This window comes from Osmerus eperlanus, chromosome 23 (assembly GCF_963692335.1).
Source record: "Osmerus eperlanus chromosome 23, fOsmEpe2.1, whole genome shotgun sequence".
Classification (NCBI taxonomy): Eukaryota; Metazoa; Chordata; class Actinopteri; order Osmeriformes; family Osmeridae; genus Osmerus; species Osmerus eperlanus.
The window spans coordinates 3,443,083-3,460,299 of record NC_085040.1 but is presented as its reverse complement, the minus strand read 5'-3'; the positions used below and the strand labels follow the sequence as shown (position 1 = coordinate 3,460,299).

Here is a 17,217-nt window from a genome sequence, read left to right as displayed (position 1 = left end):
TCTTTTCAAAGTGTGTATGCGTGTGAAAGAGAATCAGAGGCAGAGGCCAATCACTGATGACATGGGCTAATATCAGGTAAATAGTCAGAGATCGGATGACATCATTTAGTGTTAAGAGAACTTTTTCCATCGCGTCCAAATGATCACGCTGCTGTCCACACCTGGACACGTGATCCTGCCTCTGCCACCTTCACATGAGACGCGAGTAAACACGGGGAATGACAACCACCGGGAAACCGTGTTCACAACATCACCCCCTGTTGTTCAAATGGTGAATCTACCCTGGGTAGTGTACGTTACTTAATTATATAACAGTCATACTACATCAAAATGGGATTCCCGTCTTTAAAATCAGCGGAATCGCAATGTGTGATCGAAACGGGTACTTAGGCCAACATCGTGTGTGTCTTAAGGCGGAGGCGAGCCTGATTGCATTTGTAAGGTCAGGACCAAAATTGCGGTCGAGGGTAATCTCTAATATTAACTGTCGGCGCCAAACACCTCTCCTTTCCACCTCTCATCCAGCTGACGTTAATAATGACATCAAGAGTAGAGAGGCAGAAAGAGAGAGAGAGATGTAGGGAGAGGAAATATGACTGACTGACTCCATATTCAAAATTAATATGATAGATCATCTCATTTTATTACTTCATATTAAAAAGGGAGGAGAGCAGGATATAGCCAGGACGGAACGAGGGGAAAGATGGAAATGAGAAAAAGAAGCTGCTGAATATTGAATAGTAAAGGAATGATAATGAAGAATGGATGGATGGACGGACAGGAGATTGTTTCCGAACACGGAGTGTATCAATTTATTATAGAATCAATTCATTACACACTGCATAGATCTATAAAGAACTTGTTACAACACTGGCTATATAAACGTCCTCTCTTTGGACTTGAATTAAATACATCAAAACACTTTTATTAGTGTCAACATTCATTTCTTTTATGAAGTTAGGCATATTCTGTCTTTTTAAATACACCCCTGTAAAACATGACATTTAAAAATGGGGAAAAGTGGAAAACTGATGTGATCATTCAGAGCTGAGGTTCGGAAAGCAATACAGTGCATATAATCATATGCATATCATAAATAGGCACATGGAATTAAATAAAGATCATGAACTCATACCAACACGTTTTTCTAAAATCTTTGTGAGATGGAACATAGGTTCAGTATGAGAGTCCAGGAAAGCTTAGAGAAATGTACTGACGAGAGGTATTTTGGTTTGGAAAGACCAAAATAGAATATTGTCATAGATATATGTACGTATGTTATACTTTGGAGTATGCAAGGACACTTTGTAGAGGTAACGTCCATGTTCTGGACATAAAAATAAAAATAATTTCAACATGAAACACGCATTTGGTGACGTGCATGTCACTAAATCTAATGAGACAAATACAGATGGCGCGTGCTATTCCTCACATGCGCACACACACAGTGTTCATTCTGGGATGACACTGATCAAACTAAAGGCATTTTGGGTGCCCACATCCAGTAAAAACAAAATTCACAGAACTGAATCCACACAGTTAAAATGTAAATTTAGGCTGATCGTATACATTTCCTTATATAAATACGTCTACAAGATAAGGCATTGGCACAGCTAATCAACAGATCCTCCGTAAAATGTGGGATCCAGAATCTTGCAAATAGGCACAGAGTCAGAGAGAAAAAAAAAACAGTTGTCTGTATGGGGTATAAATATCAAAAACTCATAGTAGGTTCCTGTTAAACATACAAAATCATCCATTCACCGTCACATCACCAGGGGGAATCAGAGATGTCTGCTTGTAGGGAGGAGGACATGAAACCCATGGTCTGCAGGGCCCTCGCCATTAAAACTAGCTCGAGATTGTACCTGGGAAGGATGTGCTTTGGTATAAAGTTCGGACTCAAAGTGCACTTGGCTCTCATATGAACTACATTTACTAATGCAGCGTCGACACCCTGGACACAAGCCCAGGGAGTCACATGACCACCGAGGGATCCTCAGCGAAAATGAACTCTAGTTTCCCAAAGATTTGGTCTGTTTTGATGACGGTTGCTTATTTGGGAAGGGTATATGGGCCCTCATGACACACACACCACATTAGGAAGGTATAACATTGGCAGAATGGCTAAGACTTTGACTTGGCTCTTCCTCCTCCCCATTGTCATCATCACCGTTCTCTCAACTCATCCGGCTACAGAAGGGAAGGGGCGTGGAGGGACCGACCCCCGGACTGACATGGCTGCCGTCCAATGACGACCCTCCGGCACGGACACGTCATTCTGCCGCTTGGTTTTGAAAGTGTCTAAATCGATTCCCAATTTCTGCCGACCTAGGAGACTAAGAGGACGTGATGAGGGTTTTGAACGAGAGAGAGAGAGAGAGAGAGAGAGAGAGAGACTGAAGATAAATAGGTCTCACCTTGCCTTCACTTTGTGTTGGCTTCTTGCGCCTGAGACGGAGAGAGACAAGAAGAAAAAAAATAAAAATCAATGAACTTCAGTTTGATGAAAGACGAGCGTTAACCTACCAGCGCGCGCTGCCGACAAACACAGACCGGCTCCTTAAAAATCGGGAGAATTTATATCAAATTCCTCCAAAAAGATGGACATCAACAAATAACTCCAGTCGTCATGACATTCCAGAAATTCCCCTTTTTGGATTACCCAGTGTCGGACGGAAGAGCGCTCTAGGACTGACCTGTGACTCGGAGGTGGTCCTGCTGGGAGGCCCCGCCTCCACGGAGGACGAGGGCATGCTCCCATTGGAGTCCGCGATCAGCAGGGTCCGCCTCTCCCGGGCGGGCTTGTCACACTTGGTCACCCGAAACCTGAGGGCGACAGGCACCATCACACCGGTCACCAACACGACGATAACGGGGACGCAACACCCGAGGACACGCAGCGCCCAATCAAACCATCAGTGGAAATAAGTGATGTTTATAAACGTTGATCTATATCGTCAGGTTGAATCAGGGAATCAGGGGGGGGTTTGAAACACGACTAGGGGCATGCTGCTGAAACTCAGATGACCGGCGTCCTGCTCTTGGTTAATCAGTCTGGCGGGAGGATGGGAGATGGATTTCCCCTGGCACGGAGCCTGTGGTGCACTCAGGGAGGAACGCACACTTCACTCTGTACGACACGCGTACGTGCGCACGCATCACTCTCAATCCCTCTTAAACACTCCCGTATCACTCTCTCCTCCTATCTCACACACACACACACACGCGCGCGCTTTCACCACACAGATGTAATTTAATCAGTGAATGAATATTCCCTCCTAGGTCGGGGCGACCCCAGACACCTCCATTCATCTGGATGAGCAAATTAAAACGGTGGCTCTCTGCATTCAGATCAGCCCTCCAGGGTTGGGGGGGGGGGGGGGGAGGACACACACTCTTTCACAGCGATAAGGTAGCATGGGCAAGCAGGGCCATCCCTTCCCACAATGCTCTCTCTCTCTCCCCCTCACACACACACACACACACACACACACCTCACCTGCCCACCGCCAGCACCGTGACCTCCCCGTAGGTCCGGCGGTCTGCCTTCCTATTGGAGGCTCTCCTCAGCAGCGGCCAGCCCTTCTTGAGGTTGCAGCGGTTACAGATGTTCTGGTTGGCGCCCACGCCCCCGATGGTGTGCAGGTGGTTACAGGTGTGCTTGGGCTTGTCTGCCGCCGCCGCCGGGGCGCCGGGGGACAGGGGCGTCGCCTGGAAGGTGGGCATCGCCGGGGAGGTGGGCGTGACGGGGGAGGTGGGTGTGACCGGGCTGGAGGAGGATTATGGGAGTTGTGGTTAGAACTGCACACCGGGCTGGATGATATGGACCTGTATGCAGGTCAATGCCACATTTTTCTATGAGATATCATGAACACACATTTGTTTTACACGGCTAGATTGTGTGTGTGTGCGTACATATGTAGGCCCAGGGCTAAGACGTGAGTGTTTATACACAGCAGCTACCTGGTCATGCTGTGTGTACAGTTTTCTCTGTGCCTGTGTGTGTGAGAGAGAGAGAGAGAGAGAGAGAGAGACTGTCCTCATACAGTTCAGAGAGAAGTGGTGTAATGACTTAAGTGGTGGCAGGGCTGTATGCAGTGGCTCAGGGTGTGTGCGTGTGCGAATCAGAGCACTTTGCCTTTACTTGTCTCCATTACCCGCAGGGACACCATGGAAATGGGCTGGCAAGATTGGAGAGTGCGTGCATGTGTGTGTGTGTCGCAGTTAGGGTAAGAGATGAAGAGAGGAATGAAAGATGCACGCACAGCAGTAGAAAGAAAGAAAAGTGATGAGTGGAAAAGCGGGCCCCGTAGATGAAGGGTGAAGAACAGAGCGTGCAGAGAGGGGGACGGTAAGAGGCAGCCGAGAGGGGGGGGGGGGGGGGGATGAGTGCGTAAGGAGGAAAACTGAGGTTATGGATTAATGGCGTGGACAGCCCCACTGCGGCGAGGATGACTAAACTCCTGCATCGAGAGAGAGAGAGAGAGAGAGAGAGAGAGAGAGAGAGAGGAGACCCAACCAACACGCTAAACACACCCTGCCAAGTCTTATTCCAAACCCTGACACACACACACACACACACAACCCCCTAGTGAGTCATAAATTACCCTCCACCCCCTCGGTCACCCCCTTTAGGGGCCGCTCCAGCACCCCTAAGTGTTCTACTGGCAGACTGCCCACCCAGGCTGAGAGGAGAGGAGAGAGGAGAGAGGAGAGAGATATGTGGGAAAAACGATTGGCGCCGTGCAGACTTTTCCAGAATAACCAACGTCTTGCCATACCTCATCCTGCTTCGCCACCCAGCCCTCCGGCAGCGATTTATACCCTTACTCTTTGTCACTCTGGCCGATATGTAAAAATATCTCCACTCTCCCTTTTCTCTCTTCCTGCCTCCCACCCACCCTCCCTCCCCTCACGGTCATTCCTCTTATGCCTCCTCAAGGTCGAGACGCCTCACCCCGCCCCTCTTCGGCTGAACGAAGGCAGCAAGTGAAGACGTCTTGTCACAGGTTCCTAGCCTTCATGTTCCGCACTTTGATGTAGCACCGCTGGCTGCCCTCCGTCACTGCCTCTCCCCGTGAGGGGCGGCCGAGGTAAAGGCCAGGCCACGTCACAAGCCAACCTTTTGTTCCGGCACCTCGCCTAGACTGTAGTCAGTGGTGATGAATACCACACTGCCACCCATTAATCAATGCGATATCCGCATAATGGGCCAAGTGTTTCAACGTCTACCACTGACTGGCTAGCGAGAAGAAGAAACCTTTATTCATCTCACAATTGTGGAACACGCACACGTGCAGGGAGTCAGAACTCACACACAGGCATGCCAGTGGCGTGCGCCGGAGAAATACGCCTCTGCCTTTATCCCCATCCTGCTGCCCTTCCTCCCAGGGAACCCAGGAGGAGCGAGGAGCCATGGCAGCGAAGCCTAGCGGCCGATCCAAGTGCTCGACCATGTTCTATGCAGAGAAACCCCCCTTCCACGTGAACGTGGGGAGAACATGCACACTCCACGCAGAAAGGTCCGGTAGAAAGCCCACCTCAGCACCGATCAGTGCCCCATGGGGAATCGAACCCGGGACCTTCTTGCCGTGAGGCGTGGCCACTGTGCCGCACTAAAGTAAAGTGGTTAGGGCGTTTGAGGGATGAAAAAGTTAAATTTGTTCGTCGGCAGTGACTCGGGGGGCCGTTCGAAGCACGCCGATATGGCCAGGAAACTGGACAGGACTGCAATAGGACCTGAAAACTTTTTGTTTCAGGTCAAATCCAAACAAACTTGGATGTTTCATTTGATCAATGTCAGAGACAACACTGCCATCTAGTGGCTAGAAAGAGGATCACACCCAGGTCACTCCCAACAACTTTGATGTTCAGTTACTGATCCATACTACATCAAGGCCGTAAACATAATACATATTGGCGGACACACATCCCCCCCCCCCAATATTCAAATCTGGTCAAAATGTCCCCCCCAATATATTGATATAAAAATATAAATGTGCTACGCTACGACAGGCAACCACCAATGCTGTCCAAAATTATCATTACAAATTGTTACATACATACATACATACATACAAGACTTCATACACACTTAAAAGCCTAGTAAACTATTAAAACCTGCCGTTTTAAACTGGATGCAAGGCTTACAGGTTTAGTGTAGCTAGACTTTGATTCGAGAGATCATTTCACATTAGTGCGTGTTTGTAGGAGGGCAGGGGTGTCATTAGAGCTGGCGAGCATGAACCGTAAACAAAGTCTACTTACCCATCTGAGTCAATGCTGTTTTCATGAACCATGGCTTTGAGAGCATCTGAATTTGCTGAAGACAAGAAGGGAGGAGGAACAAAGTCAGAGGAGGAGAGCTCAAACTGAGGCAGGAGCACAGGGAGAGAGAGGATTGACACTTCATAGAGGCAGCCTTTATTGAAAGATGGGGGCTGCTGATAAGTCCCCCTAACACACTGAACTGCCGCATGCCATTACTGTGACCACTACAGCATAACCTGGGGCTGATATGATATCTCAACGTGGGGGGGGGGGGGGCTATAAAATTAAAACTATAAATAACATCCATTTCCATTGGTTAGACAAGAAAAGAAAAAACATGGTAGGCTAAATTCAAAAGTGAGTTTTTTCACATTTGTGCTTTGAGGTGAGGCATTCTAACAAAGAAGCGTTTACTCTGTTAAACCCACATGACCACTCCCATGACCTCCAATTGAGCACACTAATGTTTTCTAACGCACTAACCCCAAACAACAGAATAGAATCGGTATCGAAGGCAGTAAAAGGTATTGTGCTGGTTTACGACACCTCGTAAATCCACTGAATGGAACCAACCCCATGTGCCCTGCCCTGAGTGCAATTATTTTCCACGTCCAGTTATCATCCGTATTAACACGTCAGGCCTGATTATCACTACAATGACTCCTCCTCCTCTTCTTACCCTTCAAACAGAGCACACTCAGCATGTGTGTGACCGACAGGTGTTTATGACAAACATGTTAAGCTGGGGGGGGGGGGGAGGGAAGAGAGACAGGAAGAGAGAGAGACAGAGGGATGAGCGCTTAAGGAAGAAACTGAGGTTATGGATTAATGGCATTGACAGCACCACTGCGGCGAGGAGGACTAAACTCCTGCATCCAGAGAAACGAGAGAGAGAGAGAGAGAGAGAGAGAGAGAGAGAGAGAGAGAGAACAAAAGAAGGTGCATTTCACGGAGGACATTATGCTCGGGTCGGGTATATGGCCGTGTCTGCCTATTCGTCAGTCTTCTCCACAACACACTACACAGCGTCAGCCCGACTCCCAGGTCACCTGAGTCATGGCCTCAATAGAGGAAACGAGGCCACACTACTAAGCACTGTGACTCACCCTCCTGAGTAGGAAACTTCAGTCAATAAGATCATGACAGGAAATGTTTACTACAGTAGGCTAATCTGGGGAACCTGACAAGGCGAGGGAGGGTTGGGAGCTAGGGCTAAATCATTGACAGCATGGAGGTGAGGAACATAATCGGTCACCGTGTGTGTGTGTGTCACTAGAGTCTATCCAGGAAGACGTTTACATAACGAGGATGAGTTTACTAGTTAAATATATTCGCTATCCAAGGACTCAATTCTCTGGATGTTGTCACTGGTATTTTTAGTGTAGGACAGCCACAATGAGAATGTTCTAATTAAAGTCCTCGAAGCATGGGAATTGAGCAGAGGGATACGTTTGCTTTCAGTGGCAGCAATTTGAGTATAGCCAGCAAGGGTCTGACATGGGGAAACCCCACTTTAGATTTTCTTTTCTTGATGTGTAAAAGGGCATTCTAATTCTTCACTTGCTTGATCTCCTGCACACACACACACCTAAAGGGGTTTGTCGTCTTACCTTCATTCTTCATGATGTAATGAACAATCTGTCCAACGGTGTCATTGTTGCTTTCGCTGTAGGTATCGTTTAAGTCTGAAAAACACACACGCATGATAGAATTCAAACACAAACCAACCACATTCCCCAATTGTTTCCGTGAAAGGTAGGGTCAATCCTAAGAAAGCTTGAACAAAAGAAAACTAAGAAAATACTTGTCTGTCCAGTTTTGGTTCAGCCAACATGCATTTTTATCTGAGCATTTCCATTCAGACACAGACAAACACTATGTTGCCCGACCTGGGTTCAGATGGCTGAGCGGTTAGGGAATCGGGCTAGTAATCAGAAGGTTGCTGGTTCGACTCCTGCCCATACCAAATGACGTTGTGTCCTTGGGCAAGGCACCTTGGGGGAATTTCCCTGTACTCACTGTAAGTCACTCTGGATAAGAGTGTCTGCTAAATGAATACATGTAAATGTTAAAGATACAAATGGAGGCCATGGATGGCCTGGTAACCCTCTTAACTAAGAATACCTCCTGTTAGAATGCTGGTGTGTGAAAGCTGTAATGTATACACAACTAAAGTCTCACAGAAAGTTTCAATTAACCCAACCTGGAGGTTCATTCTATTCTTTGCTGTGTAATGGCCTTTAATTAGATGGTCAAACTAGTTTTCAAAAGAAGTATTCTGGAATGCCTGCCCCTCCTAACACACACACACACACACACACACCACCTCCTTCCTCCCAAAGGTCTGCAACCTCCGGGCATCTGAGACACACTTCCTAGTACTTCCTGTGGGCTTCTGGTTTTGTTAACTTCTGGTAAGTGAGTAACTACAAGCAGTCTGGTTTTCTCATTAATACTATTGTAGCAATGTCTCAACTTGTGCAATGCCCGTAGAATATATTTCAGACTGTGCCTGGTTGATAGTTTTTCCTAGTTAAACAGACAGAATGTGCTTTCTCCTGTACATTTCCCTATTTCTAATCAAATAATTAGCTGAATAGTGCCAACATCCCACTTCGTACAGTGCCCGGTTCTCGAGATAATCCCTGACGCATTCGACACACAAAGATTCCAGGAATCCACTGAAACTGTTCAACCAGCCAGGGTAGCTCAATAACTGGGCTGGAAAGGTCCTCCAGGAAGACAAAATGAAGAGGGACTAGCTGAACAATGTAGGGGGAGATGGCAACATGATAGCGCTGAATAGAAGGGCAGCCCGATTCAGCTGAACCAGCGCACAAACAGCGTGCTATTCAAATCCTTTCATCTCAACACAATACAGGATTGGAGGGATGGAGAGAGGGGAGATACATTAGACAGGACACACACAGTTAGGTCTCTGCAAGGAGAACCCAAATGGAGATTCCACTCTTGGAGGGGTAGAATAACCTCCCTTCTTTCTCTGATGGCGAGATAAACAAGAGTTTACAAACAGGAGACAATGCTACACGTCTGTCCTGCCGTGTTGGGAACACGGTAGGTCACTATTCGGTTCCTAATTTGTTTTTCTTTTTTTAAGGAGAGCAATATAGGGGGGCAGAGAGCAACAACGAAGTGCGGAGAGAGAGAGTGAGTACGAGACAGCATTCCACCCAAGTGCTCCATAGCATGTCCAAGTTCAGAACGAGCATGCAGCAAGCTGTGACATAACCACAGGAAACCGAGCTCAAGTTTAAACATGAGGATCCCTCCATGTTCTGACACCGCCATCGCGGCAGACAAACCGTGCACGATCACGGTCAATCCGGTTCGAATCAGCTGCCGCGATTTCCGCTGTGAGACTTGGATTTGGAATACTTGAATGTTGAACTTTTAACGTTACAGCTAGGCAGTTTACAGAGCGACGGTATTTGTTTTTATACAAGCATGTCAAACCCTGCTCTGAAGATTATTTGGTTGTTTTGGTTTCGTAGTGAGTTATACACAGTTAAGAGCTACAGAGATGGTGTAGTAGGTTTATTAAACACCCATAAAGAACCTCTTTAGCTCCCTTTCCATTTCCCTTTTTCTTCAGTATTCCCTGGTCTGCCTTCTCCTGCTTCTCTGTACTTCCCCAAACAGTCTTTGAGGATAGCAGAACATGGCCTTTGACCTACCTATACTTATCAGAGAAATGGTCGCAAAACTGATATTTCTTGTTTATCAGCAGCTTAAAGTCGTTCCAAGCAGTGGCAGGAAATGCTGTTAAGTTAAGAAAGCTGTTCTTATCTTTAATTATATGATGTGGCTTAGGGTCAGATGACCTCATGTTGGTCAAGTACGGAAAGAACATGTCAATTGATTACATATAGGCTAGACTCACAGTAACAGACTATAACGAGCCCAAATTGACAACTTGTTAGACTGTGGAGAATGAGTCGTTTGTTGAGGCATTTGTGAGAAAGCAAAATCCGAAGCCTGCACTCTCCAATCAACCCTTGTTCTGGAGGTTTAAAGCACAAAAACATCCAAATATAACATAATAGAACACTCACGTCAGGAGAGAAAAAAAAGAAAAAAAAAGAAAGTATTTCCTTCTCTCAACAGGGCCCAATTCCTATTCCAACACGTGCCCTCCCTCCCTCTCCTGTGCGCTCTACCAGGTACAACACTTCAAGTTCATGACCTTATCCCATCCTCTTACATTCCTTCTCTCCTACCTCCCCCTCCATTTCCTCCTTCACCCCCCCCCCCACTCCTCCTGGCTCACCTGCTCCTTGTTCCAGGTCTTTCTCCTCCTCCTTCACCTCCTCTTCCTCCGCCTCGGTGGTGCAGCGGTAGCCCTTCCTCTGCAGCACGTGACAGATGAGCACTCCCAGAAGGCCGAGCAGGAAGAAGACAGGCACCAGGACGTAGGCTATGTACAACGGGTTGCTTTCCCCCGCCGGGCCAGGGGTCTGACTCGCTGAAGAGAGGGGGGGGAGAGACAGAAGGGGGGGGGGGGGGGGGGCGCGAAGGGATATGGGGTGAGGATGAGCAAAGATAGAGGGGGGGGGGGGGGGGGTGAGTGAAATATGAGGTTAAGGGTGGACATAAAAGGCCAAGAGGAAGTGGAGAGAAGGGGGTGGGGGGGGGAGTACAGGAAGAGTAAGAACATTAGTGGACTGACCATGACATGTTATGCGTGTGTGGTTAAGAACACAGCGAGTACTGACTGCATTGTTTCAATCGCGAGGCAACGGAGGCAACTGTACGGCACGCAACTAAGTGCAGTCTTGATACCCTGAAGTGGAAGGAGATGAGCCATCGAAAGCCCCAGGATGCACGAGCGAGAGAGAGAGCGAGAGAGAGAGCGAGAGAGAGAGAAGGGAGAAAAGGAGCTTGGTAATTGACATGGGTCGTGTCTCTGCGAGACAGGCCATACACTGGAGCAACTGTCAAGCTGGGCAGGAGCAGACTGGAGGGAAATATAGCAAGTCTGTCATGTCTCCTTGGCAACTACCAAGCGTGGTCCCATGACTCCCTCCTTTTCTTCACCACAGTCTCCAGCGACTGCTGGCAAGGAGAGAGGGTAAGAGAGAGAGAGAGAGAGAGAGAGGACTGTCATTTGCACTGACAGGCCCTTGAAAGAGCCAAGAGAAGAGAGAGAGGAGGGAGGAGAGAGGGAGAGCGTGAGGAAGCAGGCAGCCTAGAGATGCAAAACAGGGACAGGGAGAGAAAGCGAGACAGCAACTGTCATTGTCATCACACAGAGCCATGCTGACTCATACGTGATTGTCGTCCCCTTTAATGTTCCATGCTCCATCCCCTCCCTCTCTCTCTCTAATAATTAGGACTGTTTCCCCTCCTTCACCTGCTCCTCCTTTCTCTCCCTCCTTCTCTCTCTCCCTCCTTCTCTCTCACCCTCCTTCTCTCTCACCCTCCTCCCTCACCCTCCTTCTCCCTCACCCTCCTTCTCCCTCACCCTCCTTCTCCCTCACCCTCCTTCTCCCTCACCCTCTGGAAGCTTTTGGAGAAGGACATGAGAGAGGATGGGGTCTGGGGGCAATGAGGTTAGTTGATGGCTTTAGTTCAATTTAATGGGTCCCCAAATGGCTGTTGTCCTTGACAACGGAGGCCATCCTTGTGCCACCAGGAGGAGTGACTCATGCACTTACCAACGAACAAGCACAATACACATGCGCAAAAAAAAACACACAAAAACGGCTTCTACGCTGCCAAAAGCATTTAACGCTAGGTCTGGTCAGCGTCACAGAGAGTTAGTACCACTCAGCCCCCTGTTCCCTCCATTTCCCAACACACCCCACTGGCAGGCTCCTGCCCAATAACAGAGCGCAGTACTCAATTCCATTCCCATTTACTCATATTGAAACCCTTGATCGCTGCACTGCTCGAACACAAACAAAGCACTCCCACTGATATAAACATAAATACGGCTACTTGAGCCCGACTCCTTGTTCACACACATGACTTTAGATCCATTAGTGTACAGAACAAAAAGGAAAACATTAGACTCGTTAGCCTTCATCTCCAGCGTCACAGTCCTAGGACAATATCAGAGGGGGGGTGGGGGTAGCTGGTAGCTGGGATAGGTAGGGGGAAGGTCAAAGGTCACTGTCAAAGTCCACAGTTTGCTCTGTCAGACCCGACTCCTGATGCTCCCTCACCACGTGAGGCATTCCAGCCAGAGTCTACGCAACCAGACAATGAGGCTTTTGTCTGTCGTCGTCCCCCCGTCCCCTTCCCCCCCCCCCGCGGGTGACCAGAGACACATAAGGCATGCCTATGTGTCTGCTGTATGTGTAGTAGTGGACAAGCCTGCCTATGTCCGCATAGCTTTTTCCTTCCATGTCGGTGCCTTTCTCTGCTGTTTGCATTGTCCCACGCCTGGCATGCGTGGGGCTGGCCACGGTCATTAACGCCATTGACCGCTTTCTGACCGCTCTCGGACAAGCCAATCACCAGCTAAGCTGCACCTCAAGTCTAGCCAATGACAAAAAGACAGGAATTTGGACAAGCCCTCCTCCAGTGAACCATGGTTAATGACAGGCCAATTAATATTTTGGTGTTGGCACACATACACGCATGCATGCCGGGGTATCCACCAGAGAAACGAGTGTCTGCTTTGGGCCCATCCTGCTGCTCTTCCTCCCAGAGCAGCCAGGAGCAGTGGGCAGCCACGCCTGGGGCCAAGTCCAAGTGCTCTGGGCCAGGTACATGGGCAGGAGAGCAGTCTGTTATGTTAGGGTGTTGTGCGGCCAAAAATGCGAGCACGAGGAGAACATGCAAACTCCATACAAGGTAGGCCCGAGAGATAGCCCACCTGAGCAACGATCAGTTCCCCATGTGGGAATTGAACCCAGGACCTACTTGGTGGGAGCAAGGCAGCTTTTACCATGACTTTAAACTGCCTTGGAAATCTGCTAATTCCCATAAATGGATGACGAATACATACGAGTCAGCAAAATGAAGTGGACACCTCATTAACTAATTACAAAAGGCCAAGGTTATTTCCTAAAACCTATTTGGGAGTCATTGGGTGAAACACTAGCAAAATGGTCAGTGTCAGCACTTTTCTGAGCGATTCATTTTCCGACTGAGTAACACAAGCCCCCTACATAATGATTTTTGCTCCAGAATAGAAACGTCTCCTGCACCACATGAATAGGTACGGTTTCCGAGATGACGTGAAATCAATTTTTTTGTACCCCACTCTGATATTTCACTCAGAAAAACACCTCAGTGAGTTTTAATTTCACAAAAGAGCACCTGACATTATGGGTGCAGCTCATTGCTGGGTAGTTGTCCATTGTTGTAGAATCTCTGTCTTCTCTCCAACATCTCTGCCCCAACTGGTTCTTTGCATGCCTTCTTTGGAATCGTGACTCAAAGATGAGCCATCAAGCAACACAAGGCAGGTGACAATGGCTTTTGTTAGCAATGAAGAAGCCAGCACGTCATCCTTATCTCATCTGAAATGCAGGGTTTATAGAATACCTTCCTCCCTTCTTTCTAAGATAGAAAGAGAGCGCGAGATTGCGCAAGAGTTTGAGAAAGAGACAATCAGAGAGGACGGGTAAAGATCAAGATCGCAAGAGAACGTGTCGAAACGAGCACCTCTGATCGCGACCAATAAGAAGGACTCCTGTCCAATGTCAGAGGGATTTAATGATGACCTGAATAAACGTTTGTGTTGTGCTGCGCAGCCCGATTCAGTATGACCTTCCATGTTAGACTAGCTGCACTATGACACTGGCTCCATGAAAGGAATGTCCTTTCATGTAATTGCAAGTAGATGGCAGATTCATTGGAAGGACTCCCAAGCTTCAGTGTGGATGTGAAGATTGGTAAAAGGTACTGGATATCTAGACACTGGCAATTCCACCAGGCTTGTCATTAGAAGAGATTCAGAACTCATCAAATAAGGTCTGATCAAATCTATGTAACCTGGCCAAATCTTGTATATTGTACACAAAAGGAGTCACTAAGATACCAGTTGGATATGCCTACTGTAAATAAGGAAGAGGAACTTAGAAAGTGACGCACAGGCATCCTTCCTAAATGATCCAAGACATGTTGTGTCAACATGGAGCAATTGAATCATTTCCAAATGGACATAAAGGAAATTACTGAGCAAGGTCCAAACCTACTTGTTTCAGACACTATAGGATACATCCTAGCCAAAGCCAGAAAGGAGCTTCCTGCAAAACCAGGAGAGAGGATGTTTAGAAAGGATGTTCCCCTGAATAATGCTGCTAGCCTTTACATAATCCAGACTCATCTCTTATTTATTAGGCTGGTTGTAACAAAGGCTAAATCTTAGCATAGCTTGTTTCAACAAATTCTAAATTGAGGCTTCACGTGGCACTTCCACAAAACCTGAACTAAGGCCATAGTGTGCCAAGAGGCTATTCCTCCTGGGGAAAGAAGTCTGTTGCCTTTATACCAACTGTCTGCAACAAGGAAGGAGCGACCAGACTGCTGTCTTTGAATCCACACTGTGTGTGTGTGTGTGTGTGTGTGTGTGTGTGTGTGTGTGTGTGTGTGTGTGTGTGTGTGTGTGTGTGTGTGTGTGTGTGTGTGTGTGTGTGTGTGTGTGTGTGTGTGTGTGTGTGTGTGTGTGAACACAGACATTCCTCAGTCTGTGCTTCCATATGTATTTTAAAACCTGGAATCATTGAATTACATTTTGGCCTTTTGCTGAGACCAGGCAGCAGCTGGCCTGACAGGGGAAGGGAGGGGAGGGGCGGGGCGGGGCAGGGCGGGACAGTCACAGGGAGAGATACCCGCCAACTTATAAAAGGTCAACTCTCGCATGTTGTTGTACACCAGAAATCCTGACAGTGAAGACACACAATGTTAAACTGAAACAGGAAACTACTGTTATTAGAGCGAATTCTTGGCAACGGCTTGATGGCTTCTCCCTGTTATAACCGGACTTGTGATTTTACATTGGAATGTAGGCTACTTTGTTTAAAACTTGTAGAAATTATTTTTTCAACAACATAATGTATGTGTGTTTTTGTGTGTGAAGCTGCAACATCATATACTAAATGGGCTATATTGCCGCGATAATATCAAATATTTCCAAATCAGATCAAAAGACAACACGTGTTGCAGTACTGTCAAGAAACATATCTTGATAATTGGTGTTCCGTATGAAAGGTGCTTTCACAATGGGTGACAACGTTTATTGACTGCATACTGTTGTCTGTTCATACCGTCTGTCAAAGCACTGGGGTCCATTCTTGTGCTCGATGTCAGAGTTTGTCTACACTAAATAAGACTACCAACTAAAAAGACAGACAGCACGAGCAGGGGAGCGTCAGTGAGAAGGGATTGCTGGCAAGGCTGTCACAGGTGAGCGACTGATGAATACCCTAATGGTTATTCAGTTGAAGGACAAAATATCAAGTTTAGACTTGTGTTTCTATCAATGCATCCATGTATAGTTTGCATTCTATTGCTGAGTGAAAATAATTTGCATTTTAACTTCAGTTAACCGTCTCACAACTAAATACACAACGAAAACTTTTTCTGGGAAAATACAACTTGGCACCGTATTAACAAATCGACAGAGAAACTTTGCAGAAAGTCAACTTTCAAACTAACGTTATAAGTAGGCTGCAAGCGCTAACACCTACAAAAAATACTACATAATCATAAAAATTGATTACTGATTACTTCAATGCGACCAGTGGAAAGTGTAAATACAGAAAAAAATGCTCATCAAACAAACTCAACGTTCTTCAACTTACGCGTAACGCGGTTCCCCGTTGTGTCTGCCATTGAAGGTCAGTCCGGTCAACTAGGAAGGTTTATTACTTCTAACTATGTCTAACCTCAACTACTGATTTCCAAATCGAAATAAATACCCGTTGAGAGGTACGTTTAGTATATTTCCTCATGATGGGCTTGGATAGAATAAGGAACACCCTTCTCTTAAAGGCACACTCTATAATATGTGCACAGCGTGTACCGACATGAATAGGCTATGCAATCCAGGACGTTTATTTTACAACATTTGTGATATGTAATGCGTTAAGTTGTCCACGGAAAGTCAGCTCTTCTTCTGCCAGGTTATCTTTGGAAATGACCTTAATTGTCTTCATTGTTTATATTTATCGAATCCATATTTTAAACATGGTATTCCTGAGGATTAAGAAGACATTTTCTCCCGTGAGAATATCGCTGAACACACAACAGTAGCCTAAACGAACTCTACAGTGCAACACTGTGCCCTAGTCTACCACTAGACATTGTCTGAATTAGGCATGATCCCACATATTTCAACAAACCCCTACTCTTTGGGCACAGAAGGCATAACGATAGGCATATATCTCGTGATAAAACTACGGAGACCAAATTCTAGCATTCTTCACAACCAGTTGTGAGACCACCATCTAGTGGAGGTTTATATAGAATATATCCACAAGACTCATTTTGACAGCAAGGCTCTAAACTTTTCCTCCACACCTAGAAAGTTAACTACCACCTATCTACAATTAAACACTGTCACGAATGTCATCTTTTATGGAATATTATTTTATAGAACTGTGTGTTCAGATTATGAGGATTCATTCCATAACTCATTAGATGGCCAGCAAGACTAGCAAGAAACTCACATACACAGAGAAAGAGAGAGAGGGAGGGAGAGAGAGAATGAGGTGTGAGAACTATCATGCAGACTCCATCCAGCAACTCCAGACTTTTGTATATGTGAGGTAGTAGCAGGGGTGTCTGCCAGCCAAGCCTACACTTCTATCATTTCAATATGCACATGGTATTCTTGCATATTTTCCACAAATTATTCGAATCATTGCAGTGTTTTACATTAAATGTACTTTTTTTTTAAATCTCAGAACACCTATACAATTTTGCATATTTTTCTTTGAATGTATGCTTGGTTTAATTAAGCGATATTAT

General features: G+C 46.7%; 1 protein-coding gene across 2 annotated transcripts; it reads right to left on the bottom strand.

Moving 5' to 3' along the window:
* Positions 1-1,013: 1,013 nt before the first annotated feature.
* Positions 1,014-16,167, bottom strand: rell1 (RELT like 1). Of its 2 annotated transcripts, none has more exons than XM_062449697.1 (8): positions 16,050-16,167; positions 10,562-10,756; positions 7,884-7,958; positions 6,271-6,325; positions 3,503-3,772; positions 2,700-2,829; positions 2,421-2,451; positions 1,014-2,339 (listed from the first exon to the last, which is right to left on the bottom strand). In XM_062449697.1, exons 1-7 carry the CDS (start codon positions 16,078-16,080, stop codon positions 2,428-2,430), a joined length of 780 nt encoding a protein of 259 aa, XP_062305681.1. In that variant the 5' UTR covers positions 16,081-16,167; the 3' UTR covers positions 1,014-2,339; positions 2,421-2,427. The 2 variants fall into 2 exon arrangements, with proteins under 2 accessions (XP_062305681.1, XP_062305680.1); XM_062449696.1 differs by having other exon boundaries at positions 1,014-2,331.
* Positions 16,168-17,217: the final 1,050 nt, after the last annotated feature.

Coding starts and splice junctions, on each gene's coding strand:
- rell1 (XM_062449697.1), bottom strand. CDS start 16,080: ATGGCAGACACAACGGGGAACCGCGTTACGC. Junction 7,959..10,561: donor AGACCTGGAACAAGGAGCAG/GTGAGCCAGGAG, acceptor TGTGTTTTTCAG/ACTTAAACGATACCTACAGC. Junction 2,452..2,699: donor GGACCACCTCCGAGTCACAG/GTCAGTCCTAGA, acceptor TCTCCGTCTCAG/GCGCAAGAAGCCAACACAAA.